The sequence below is a fragment of the Bombyx mori genome, chromosome 2 (genome assembly GCF_030269925.1).
Source record: "Bombyx mori chromosome 2, ASM3026992v2".
Taxonomy (NCBI): Eukaryota; Metazoa; Arthropoda; class Insecta; order Lepidoptera; family Bombycidae; genus Bombyx; species Bombyx mori.
Genome location: NC_085108.1, coordinates 655,991 through 668,671, shown reverse-complemented (window position 1 = coordinate 668,671; position 12,681 = coordinate 655,991). Strand labels below are relative to the sequence as shown.

General features: G+C 40.0%; 1 protein-coding gene across 1 annotated transcript in view; it reads left to right on the top strand.

Moving 5' to 3' along the window:
- Window positions 1–12,234, top strand: part of LOC101741103 (uncharacterized) — a 32,128-nt gene extending 19,894 nt beyond the window's left edge. Inside the window, exons 3-7 of the mRNA XM_038017398.2 lie at window positions 3,822–4,282; window positions 5,900–6,015; window positions 7,707–7,802; window positions 9,782–9,877; window positions 11,484–12,234. Coding sequence (XP_037873326.1) covers window positions 3,822–4,282; window positions 5,900–6,015; window positions 7,707–7,802; window positions 9,782–9,877; window positions 11,484–11,576 — 862 coding nt within the window. The 3' untranslated portion in view covers window positions 11,577–12,234. The remainder of the gene's footprint in view (window positions 1–3,821; window positions 4,283–5,899; window positions 6,016–7,706; window positions 7,803–9,781; window positions 9,878–11,483) is intronic.
- Window positions 12,235–12,681: the final 447 nt, after the last annotated feature.

The window sequence follows — 12,681 nt, the reverse complement described above, 5'->3', positions numbered from 1 at the left end:
TGTACAATTGCCACCCAAGCCGAAGGGTGTTCTGTAGACACTCATAAAAAAACAATTTATCAGTTTTTTTTTTTAAATAAAGTTCTATTAATTGAATAAGAACTGTCTGATGAACTCATCTTTGTTCAATACTTCACTATTAAATTTTATTGCCTTTTGTTTATTTAACTTTTACACTAAACACAATATTGCAAATTACCCGAGCACAACAATGGCGGAGAATTTTAGGTGCGTGAGAGCAGACGTAGACACTAACGCGCATGCGCACTTGTCAGTACCCAGGGAGGAAAATTTAGACTTTCTTCCCTGTACAGCGGGAGGAAAAGTTAGACTTTCGGCGTAGGTAGGAGAAAAAATATATTGGTAGACTCATCTATACTAATATTATAAAGAGGAAAGATTTGTTTGTTTGTTTTTATTGAATAGGCTCCGAAACTACTGAACCGATTTGAACAATTCTTTGACTGTTTGGAAGCTACATTATTCACGAGTGACATAGGATACAATCTTTTAAAAAAAAAATTAGTATCCCTATTTAAAAAAAGTGCCGCGGCAGCATATTTCCAACTATTATAGTTATTCCGCAATAAGTGTTATTTTATTTTAAACAATAAAACAACGTCAAATGAGTCAACTATTATCAAAGCCGGCAATCTGACTTTTGGACAATTATTGGTAAATCAGAAAAACGAATTATTGACTTTGTATTCCATTGGCAGTCACAAAACTCTTCGGAACGACATCTTAGATAAATAACAGGTTAACTATTAACCTTTATTTAATGCAGGTTTTGAACCGTATTCTTTGAAGGAGACGATTATATTCAAATCAATCTGTATTGACATATCAAAAACATTTTTTTGTCCAAATGCACAGATTGCCACCTTTGATAATAGACGACTCAAATATCGTTGAAAATTTTGTTAAAGAGCCGAACGGAGCCGGAGCGGGACGCTTGTTGTTCATATTTGAGAAGCACCAATATCATTCGTCGCAATCCGAAAGTGTTATATCAAATAACGAAAGTATAATGTGTTGCATATTAACAAGTTTCACCGGTATTTATGACTAAGAGCGAGAGTTTCATGTATGCTCACAATACACATTACACATTCAGGGCAGACAGATAAAGGAATGAATGAATGATTTATTTTATTTCAGACAACAATAAGTCCATATGTGTACATAGTATCATTGAAATATACTTAAAATTAACAAAACCAATCAAATAAAAAATTTACATTTATCAAAAGTAGCATTCAGTTGAATAAATTTCAAATATTCCATTCCGCTGATACCTACTTCGAACCAACCATTATTATTACTAATATTATTTAGTCCGCAAGTGAACCATGGTACAATGGGTCATAACGGTCTGTTAATGCCTTCAGGATGCTGTTAGGGCTGACCCTAAACCTGACTGATAAAGTGCGAGACCCAGTTGCCGAATTCTGGTTCAGTTGAGAATACGTTATTCCTTCATCGTGGAAGCCACTCGCGAATATATTGCTAGAGCTCCTCGAACAAATGTAATGTGGCGGGTAGCCATCATACAACGCAAGATATTGGACAGATGCCTGAATCTCGCTTACGACAGATAAATAGTAGGCTTAGTATTAGATACAAATACTAGGAACAAACAAAAGCTTGTTGTGCCGATGACTAGGTTACATAAGATACGAAATTCATTCGGGTGTTTGTCTGTGCGCCTGTACAACAAAATTCCACAAGATGTTCAGAACCTACATATACATAGGTTGAAGAAAACTATTAAAGAACATCTGTGCAATAAAGCTTACTATAAAGTCAATGATTATCTAGAAGATTGCACAAAGTGGGAATGAGTTGCTCGCTCCGGGCGTTTCAATATTGCAATAATTGTTACGTTATAATATGGAGATGTATGGAAATGCTAGTGCAAGGTAGAGGGGGAAGAGGTCGACCGAAGAAGACATGGATGGAGTGTGTGAATGACGATATGAGAGAGAGAGGAATGAGTGTTGAGATGACGGCTGATAGAGGAGAATGGAAGAGAAAAATTAGCTGTGCCGACCCCACTTAGTGGGATAAGGTGGAGAAAAAGAAAAAGTTACGTTATAATACTCATTGTAAAAATTAATATTTAAAAAAAATATATAATATTAAAAAAAAAAAGAAAGAAAAAAGACATGCCTGCTGAGTTTCTTGCCAGTTCTTCTCAGGACGGAGGCTAGTTTTTGTGAATTGGCGGTAGTTATTTTTGACGTTCAACAAGTATGTACTTTCATTTATGTAGAATAAAAAAAAAATTGATTTTTTTATTTGATTTGATTTGATTTGATTTGACATTTTCAAGACAAGCTTACATATACATATACATAGCTACAAGTTCCTAACAACAACATTCGGACCGTCTGTCTACCGAGCAAATATCACCCGCTCGGTGGAAGATCTTCCTTTGTCGTTTAAGCCTTCTCACAGTAAAAAAATAACTCACACAAAGTCACTATGATTTGATTAATTTTCCACTTTTCGCTTTTATCACATACATTAGTGAATCCTCCGGTATTAGACGATGCTTCCACGGTCATGTAACATTCTCTCTTGTCACTCCTTCCAATGAGATTTAACAAAGACTCCGAAGGACCTTGCTGATATTCATAACTGTCCACTTTCCAAGGAAATAAAGAAACGAAACACTTCTTAGACTAGCCCGTAATTGACATTGACATTTACTTCACCAGCGCAAGCTAGGCAGTAAAAGGTACCCAGTCGCTCAATAATCTCTACTAGAGGTCCCGCAGTAGTCGAAATTCGACTATAATTAATTGGAATTGTAAGTTTATACACTCTTATGATTGTATTTTTTACTTCTATAATCACAAATTTCGCCAAGACTACACTATAAAAATATTAACAAAGACAAACAATATTTAATCTATTCTCAATTTGACAACAGACGTCTTGACGTTTGAAAATTTTTTGAATTTTTTTTGTTCTTGAACAAAAAATTTTGACTATAAATAGTATGCATGCGTGTGTGCGTTAAATACATGGTATGTAGTGTGTGTAATGTTCTTTTTAATCATTTAATGTATCTTTTATACATTATTTAAAAAAAAAATTAGCATTGTGCACTTCTTCTCTATATTCTCTATAAGTGTGGAAAATTTCATACTCCTCCGTCCGCGCAATTTTCGTAAAAAGGGATACAAAGTTTTTGCTTCACGTAATAATATATAGATAATCTCTATCTAAGGGATCTAGTATGTGGTATGCTGCAGTGGATGCTAGATTTTCCATCAAATATACTATATATAATGGTGGTAGGACCTCTTGAGAGTCCGCGCGGGTAGGTACCACCACCCTACTTATTTCTGCCGTGAAGCAGTAATGCTTTTCGGTTTGAAGGGTGGGGCAGCCGTTGTAAAGATACCTGAGAACTTAGAACTTATATCTCAAGGTGGGTGGCGCATTTACATTGTAGATGTCTATGGGCTCCAGTAACCATTTAACACCAGGCAGCTCACAGCTTGTCAAACCATCTAAGCAATAAAAAAAATAAGAAAAATATACTTCCATGTAAAAGTCGCAAGAACGACTTGGTTTTATAGTCCCACAGCCTTATCCTGCTATTACTTTCAAATGCACACACGAGGATCGCTAGATCCTTAGTAGAGAAGCATTATTTTATTATAATAGAGGAAGCTTTAGGACATTGAGGATCAGGAAGGAGTTTCTTAGTAAAAACAGTTTAATAAGTTCTTACCACGAGCACGTATTCAAAAAAATTGAAAATTTTTAAATTTATGAGTTGAGCATAAAATATCTTGCCTTTTCAGATCCCTGGAAGGGAAGAAACATGAAAGTGGCGGGATCGACAGCATCACCATCTCAACCGGGGGCGAAAAGAAGAAAATGAAAAAGAAAAAGCCGAAACCGCCCAAGATCCACCTCCTCCATCCCATAATGATGAAGAAACAAGAGAAAGGTCGCGAAGCTCGAGTCCAGAGCTGGGTGATTGGGGAGAGGAATCTTGACACGACCGACGACTTTGATTTGACCCAATCAGACCCGACATCGCCCCAAACAGACCCAGTACAGTCCCACCCAAATCTACCTCAAATTGAGAACTTGACTGAAACGGACTCATTTGAAATGGCTGATGGTAGCTTCAGGCAAGGCAGGGGGGTGATAGCCGACATATGGTCCATGGGAGCGGACGCTATCGACTCTGTGGCTGAGCATGCTATCCAGGATGAGGACTTAGAGAATGGAGTCACTGATAAGAGTTCGCCGCCAGGTTGGTGAAGGGTGGAATGTGTGTAATAGAATTTTCTAGGTTTCGTGTTTCGACCGTTGAGACCCTGAGAGCTTCAAGGACCCGTGGAGGAACTCCTGAAGAGTCATTTTTTTTCCTACCTAGCTGAGAGCCTTGAGAGGCTATTTCAGCATAACCTTAACAAGTAGGTGAGCTTACGGGGCTCAAACCTGACGACGTTGCTAACACGAACCCTAGCAAGAGCCGTGCTTCGCAGAAACTGTTGGTAGGACCTCTTGTGATTCCGCACGGGTAGGTACCACCACCCTGCCTATTTCTACCGTGCAGCAGTAATGCGTTTCGGTTTGAAGGGTGGGGTAGCCGTTGTAACTATACTGAGAACTTAGAACTTATATCTCAAGGTGGGTGGCGCATTTACGTTGTAGATGTCTATGGGCTCCAGTAACCACTTAACACCAGGTGGGCTGTGAGCGCGTCCAACCATCTAAGCAATAAAAAAAAAACCTACCACCGGATCTGAAGCGCGACCCACTGAGAAGATCCGGCGAGAAACTCAGTGGGTCATGTCTATGGGTTAATTTACTAGTTCGACGAGAACGATGACCGGTGCTTGAGGCACCTAAAAGCACCGTTAGTGGATCGGGAGGATCCGAAATGACGGGTTTTGGGTGACGTCGACTGCTTTCCACTCTGTCCGCAGGATCGGGAATGTGCAGAGTCAGATAATCTTTTACCAGATCAATTATTTATTCCCGAGTGAATTTTGTATGTTATTTGACATACAATTCTTTTCAGTGACATGTTTAAGCCCTTTGATACGTTGTTAAAGTTAACTATATTTTCGTTTTTCCATTTCAATTTTAATTTTAATATCTCGCTTCTGTTCTTTAGGTGAAGAAATATTTTGGTAAAAACTTTTTTTAGCGTTTATTTTGAGTATGCAATGCATGGATAGTTTGTGTTTGGACTATTTATATGACTAGTGGGTTAGTTGCATGCGTGTCTCTTAGTCAAGAAGCTACAGGTTCGTTGCACGGACGCTCTTTGAGGTCATCATGAATAATGTTTGTCAACACATTGGCATGTCAATACAACACGCATGCTAGTAGCAATATTAATAGAATCCACAAAAACGTGTCCTTTTCAGACAGATTACTAAAGGACATTGTCATAGCAACATGAACCTTACCTTACACATCATTTAAGGTTGAATTCTCATTTGTATGTTGCGACTGCTACCAAACAGTAAAGCATCACTGTTGGCGAAGAACCTCACCGACGGCATCTGTCCGTGGGCCACACTCGCCAATAAAACCAGTACCTTCTTGTACTATCCTCCTCCGTGCGTCGTATTCCTCAGTTCTGAGGGTCGTGACCTTTACTGAGCACTTTTGTTAGGACTATGTTCCTCCATTCACTTTTGTCCTCCGCGCACTGGATAGCGACATTGATGCTGGATTCCAAAGTCGTCTTAATCTGATCGGACCAGCGCATGGGACTACGTCCCCTAGGCCTCTTTCCTTCCACTTTGCCGGTAATTGAGAAGTCTTTCGAGGTTGTCACCCTTTTACCTCGCAACAACTACTATACGTTTCTTGCACTATATAGTTACCTAATTCTTCCAAACAATAACTTTAGAACAGAGAGGCAAGAAGAAGAAAAAGAAGAAAGCGATCCTCAAACTACTGATACTCGGCGCCGTCCTCAAGGCTAAGATCGGTACTCTGCTGCAGATCCTGTCCTTCAAGCTCCAGGTGAGTCATTATCGTGCTGCAGTGCTCGTCATCGCGTGTCCCCCCTCCGTCCCCCATCTCGGCCCCCCGGGGACCGCGGCTAGGGGCGGGCTGTCTGTTTGCTAACTATCAGCACGCCACTTCACCATCGTATATTGTAAGCTATGAATTTTAACGTATTGTCTTGGTATATTGTATTTAGGAAGAAATATAATCTAACTAGCTGTACCCGTCCACTTCGCTAGGCATTTAAAATTGACATTATTATTTCCCAGCCCACAAATATTCTCATTATCAACGCCCCCGCAACTGGTGCAGGGAGTCCAACACTCATATAAATATTAGACTATCCATTAAGTTCATGTATTTTCTACATGGATACCAAGTTTCAAGTTAATCGGATGCACGGTTCAGTAGTTATAACGGAACATCCGTAAAAACCACTGTAGATTTATATATTAGTATAGATTAACATCTAATTAACAACAGAATACTTAACTCCTCAACATCAAGGAGAGACTATCGTCAACAGTCCTCATACAAATCCTCAAGTTCTTCGGGCGCATCGCTTGTAATGAGGACTCCATTGAGCGGTTGGTGGTGCAAGGGAAAGTTGAGGGCAAAAGATCTCGCCGACGATCTTCAACACGATGGACCGACCTCATCAAATCTGTGACTCACTCCAACATAAATGATTGCTCTCACTCTGCGAAACATCGTGCCACATGGCGTCGCATCGCGAGAGCATCGGTATCGCAGGATCCGACTGATGCATGACCACGACCACTCTGTCAAGAGTGTACGACCAGGAAGAAGAATAATCTAATTAAAATTCACAGTTAAAATTCCGCTTACAATTAATTTTGTTACAGTTCTCGTTTTTTGAAACCACTATTGTGCTCCTGTAATATATTTTTAAGAATTTTATTCAAAGCGTCAGGATATTCTTATTTTTAGGACATTTCAATTGCGTCCGCGATTCAAATGTCGACATTAAATGAAAATTAGGATAATTACTGGTAGTTTTACTAACTCCTTCGATCAATAATAGAAGACAAACTCTATATTTCGTCAGTCGTGTATCATGAGTAGTTGGAAGCAGGATCCAACAGGCGGTCTCCCTCGAAGCGGACCGACTTTCGTGAAAAGTCTTACATACATGTGATCGCGATCAGTTATGAGGGAACAACGAAGAAGAATCATGAGTATGAGCGCTGCGGACGGGAGAGGGTGTGATCCTTCTGCCCCACCTTCAAACCGAAACGCATTACTGCTTCACGGCAGAAACAGGCAGGGTGGTGGTACCTACCCGTGCGGACTCACAAGACGTCCTACCACCAGTACAAATCAGTACACATGTAATTCGTGTTAGTTGAGGGGTACTCAGAATACTCGTCCCGGGTGGGGTTTAAGTGTCTCTTTTTTTATTGCTTAGATGGGTGGACGAGCTCACAGCCCACCTGGTGTTAAGTGGTTACTGGAGCCCATAGACATGTACAACGTAAATGCGTCACCCATCTTGGGATATAAGTTCTAAAGTTATAAGTATAGTTACAACGGCTGCCCCGCCCTTCAAACCGAAACGCATTACTGCTTCACGGCAGAAATAGGCAGGGTGGTGGTACCTACCCGTGCGGACTCACAAGACGTCCTACCACCAGGAGACTCTTGTCTGAGGTTATAACACACTAAAATCTCCATTAAATTTTCAGGTGAAATTCTTCATAATCGCCCTGATAGGTCTGGCCATCAACCTAGCGAGACTCTGGATCGATATTAAGAACAAACACAATCAGCAGCCGCAAAAAGTAAGTTTTAAAACCACGCGCAGAGCCGCCCCACATCACGTCTGAAGCTTTAACTCTAGAGGCAGGCTTAGGGACTCTAGTAACCATACTCGTATAGCCTAACCCAGGGGTCGACAACGCGGCGCCCCCGATCGATTTTTATTTATTATTTATTTTATTTATTTACTAGCGACCCGCCCTCGCTTCGCTTCGGAAACATTAAAACACACATGAAACCAAAAAAAATAAATAAAAATAAATTTAAAAAAAGTAGCCTATGTTCATCAGGGACAATGTCGGCTTCTAATGGAAAAAGAATTTTTCAAATCGGTCCAGTAGTTTCGGAGCCTATTCGAAACAAACAAACAAACAAATCTTTCCTCATTATAATATTAAGTATAGATTTATGTACACACAAAAAAGAAGACATAGTACAGAGTAATAGGAAAATTATGTACAAAGGCGCTGCTTATTTCTTTAAGAAATCTCTTCCGGCAGACCAGCTAGAGGGTTATGAGAATAATAATTAAAAGTGATGAGTATTGATGATGAGAGTTTTAATGCGCCCTCGCTGGTCTAATGAAAAGAAAGCCAGAGCCATTTATAAACTCTTGTCTAACGGCGATATACAGCAAGCAGTCAGTTGAGTTTAGGATTGTGCATAGATTAGCAGTGTGCTAACCTTGAGCGCATCTAATAACACGCACGTATTTTTTGTTAGTGTGTGATCGTATTTTGAGAATAGACCACGCATAGACCGTGCACTTAAAACTACTACTACACACATTTAGATAATTGCTTAAGGACCGGGAACTCTAAATATATCCCCAATTATAAGAAATTAGCTGAAAATAGGGACACCCAAGTTTCAAGACGCCAAGACAAAATCTGTTTTTTTTAATGCCTATTGATACCTGTCTGATTATCTGTAAAATATGCGCCCTCGGTGATTTTCAAATTTAGTATTGCACCCTTAAGGACAAACAGGTTGCCGACCCCTGGCCTAACCCATGCATCAGCCCGCTGAGTTACTCGCCGGATCTTCTCAGCGGGTCGCGATTCCGATCCGGTAGTAGATTCATTCGCAAAGCAGCTGCTCTTGAGTTGTTAGGTCTCCTTCGGAGGCGCTCGGGCAGCTGTTAACAAATCCCACCCCTCCTGACTGGGCCTTTGCTTGCTCAGTCCTGGTTAAACTGGAAAGTCCTCCGGGACACCAGTAATTCTTCAAGCACAAAAAAGGTCGCTCCACACGGATCAGTGCAAGGAATGATCGTGACCAAGAAAACTGTAATTTTGAATTAAGCTGAAGGGTTTACGTTGAAGGGTCTATCTTCTACCGAGAGGGTGATATTGCTCGGTAGACCGACGGTCCGAATGTTTTTTTTTCTTACCTATGCTGATAGCCTTGAGAAGCTATATCAGCTTCTCCTTGACGTGTAGGCGAGCTCACGGGTCTCAAGCCGGGAGTGTTGCTAACACTGACCCTAGCAAGAGTAGTGCTTCGCAGAATCTACCACCGGATCGGGAACGCGACCCACTGAGAAGATCCGGCGAGAAAGTCAGTGGGCTGTGTCTGTGGGTTAATTCATTCGTCGAGCCCTTCGTCGCAAGCGACAGGTTCGGCGAGGACGGTGACCGGTGCTTGAGGTACCTAAAAGCACCGTTAATGGATCGGGAGGATCCGTAATGACGTGTTTAGGGCGATGTCGACTGTTTACCATTCGGTCTACAGGATCGGGTATGTCATCTTCAACATGTCGTAAGGAAGATTCAGGCATCTATCAAATATATGCTATGCTATGCTATAATATATACACACTTCAGGCACACGGTTTTGCACCCGTCCCATAATGGCCGGGGCCATTCAAATATATTGTGTTGTATGATGGCTACCCGCCACAAAACCACAAGCTTAGTCCCAATGTGTCCTATTGCGCTTATTGTGATCACATACAGCACGGCGTCGGTAATTGAATATTGCAATTTTTTTTAATCCGCAGGTGATCTACTATGAGCACGCTCAGCATCAGCACCACTACGAGCACGAAGATGAGCACGAGCACGGCTGGGGACCCTGGTCTAGGACTTACCCGGAGGTACTAGGATCTCTTTATATAGCTTGATGTAGGGTTCGCTATAAGTCCTCACAGTTTTTTTTATTGCTTAGATGGGTGGACGAGCTCACAGCCCACCTGATGTTAAGTGATTACTGGAGCCCATAGACATCTACAACGTCAATGCGCCACCCACCTTGAGATATAAGTTCTAAAGTCTCAAGTATAGTTACAACGGCTGCTCCACCCTTCAAACCGAAATGCATTACTGCTTTAAGGCAGAAATGGGCAGGGTGGTGGTACCCGTGCGGACTCACAAGAGGTCCTACCACCAGATACTTCAGTACCGGCATTTTCTGCCGCGAAGTTAAGTCTTCGGTTTTATAAATTAAAGGGTTAATCGTTGAACATGAGACCTCAAGACCTCATGTCTCATGAGCGGCGACACCGACTTGTACAACGCACACTTGAAACTACTTAATACCAGATGAGCTCTAAGCTCGCTCTCATTTATTCGAGGAGTGAAAGTTTAACTTAAACTTTGAGCAACATTTTTGCGAATTTACAGAAGAGCCATTTAAAGTTTAAAATTTGGATATACTTAAAATATCGTAACAAAAAAAATCTTCTTCAGCTACGTATTTAAATGGAGTAAACTTAATTGAAGTTCAATTTAAAACATTGAATTGTTCATACTAATAATAAATAAAACGGACCTATTATAATTACAAAGATAAATGTCGCGTGCTAAGCGAAATGTCGCTTAAACTAAATAAGTTTTCAACCCTCGATATAATAATAACAAGAGGTCCTACCACCAGTAAAAATTCAATTCAGTTTCAAACAATTCATTTTCTTGGTCTCTAATATTAAACCAAACACTCATTGGCTTCGGGTGGCTCAACAACGCCATCTGCTGAAATAGCTTTAGTGTTATTGTGTCTTAAGAGTCATAAAGTTGGTTATCGATAAAGTTGATTATTCAAAACACGAATAAAACAACATTTTCGGAAAATAAATCGTAGCTAGATCGATTTATCGACCACGAAATCCCCTGTATAGGTACTAAATTTTATAAAAATCGTTGGAGCCGTTTCCAAGATTCAGATTATATACATATATACAAGAATTGCTCGTTTAAAGGTATAAGATAATAACAAAAAAAAAGTGTGCTATAATAAAATATAATATTGTAAATTCCATGTTAAATTTTATTACATTATAGCTTCAAGGTTAAACGCGTAATTAAAAATGGCGGTCAACGCGTCGGCGCCGCGATCCATAATCTATCTTCTATTTATATATATATGAATTGCTGTTCGTTAGTCTCGCTAAAACTCGAGAACGGCTGGACCGATTTGGCTAATTTTGGTCTTGAATTATTTGTGGAAGTCCAAAGAAGGTTTAAAAGGTAGATAAATATGAAAATGTTAGAAATTAAAAAAAAAATAACAATTTTGTTTTTCCTTTGATGCGTCCCTTGTCAGACGGATTCATTTGTTTATTTTAAATTTATTTTATACAATAGTTTAGGTCTTTTATTTATCGATTGAGGCACTACGAAGTCTGCCGGCTCAGCTAGTGTATTATATTATATTTTGTCTCAGAGCAACGATTTGAATGAATAAGTAAAACGTTCTTATTACAGGAGTCCGACGTGGAAATCGACGTGGACAACAACAACAGTCCGTACAGAGCACAGGAGAAGAGCGCATTTAGTTCATTATTTCCGAAATTGTAATCTAGATCTTAGTTAAAAAAATATAAGGATAAAGTTTGCTTAGGTTATCGTCCGATAGATGGCGGTGCACGGTACAAAGAATACAAAATCCAGACGAGATTTGTTTGTAAATTAATCCAATAGACCGCTAGATGGCTCTGTAATAAAAATTAAATTAATTGCCTTTGACACTGACGTTTAGCCAGAAAATTACGTTATTCAATAATAATAAATTATTAACCAGTTTTTTAATAGGTATTGATTCGTGAATATTAACGTTTGGTGTTTCTTGCTCAATCGATTGTGTAATTATCTTTTAGTTAATCGGTTCTTGAAATGTTTTTGAGTAAAAATTTCGATAGTTGTTATAGATAGGTATAATTCGCGTGTTTTTTTTTTGTTGTTTTTTCAACAAGTTATTCATAATAGGACGCGGTTTTTATGTGAGCATTGATTTCCCGTGACATTGAGCCGTGTGAGTTCGCTAGCTAACACGTAAAGTAAGGAAATGTTCAATAGTAGGTCCAATCTTATTTATAAATTTGACTAAGAACCAAAAATAGATTATAATACTCGTTGGGGAACGCTCGGTCAATGGCGGCCATAGTTTGTGTGTTATTTATTGTGTGACAGCGTATTTGTTTGTTAACTTATTTATTCAATAAATTATTTCGATTAAGTTTTATTTTATTTATAATCGGCTCCTTAACCTAATTTTTGTTTTTGCCTCCGTCGAATTCACGGACGATACCACTTATTTATTGTTGTATCCAGACGTGTGTCTAGTCAAGTGGGTACCGAATGCCATGACACATGCATAGTGACATCATCCGATACGACCCTCTCCTTTAGGACCCAGACAGTTCCCAATGATCCATATACTACATACATCCAATATACAGGAACCCGGTCACCGTCCTCGTCAACCCGTCGCGTCGCTTGCGACGAAGGGCTCGATGAGCGAATTAACCCACAGACACAGCCCACGTAGTCCCTGGCTGGATCTTCTCAGTGGGTCGCGTTCTCGTGGGAGCCCATAGACATCTACAACGTAAATGCGCCACCCACCCTGAGATATAAGTTCTAAGGTCCCAGTATAGTTACAACGGCTGCCCCACCCTTAAAG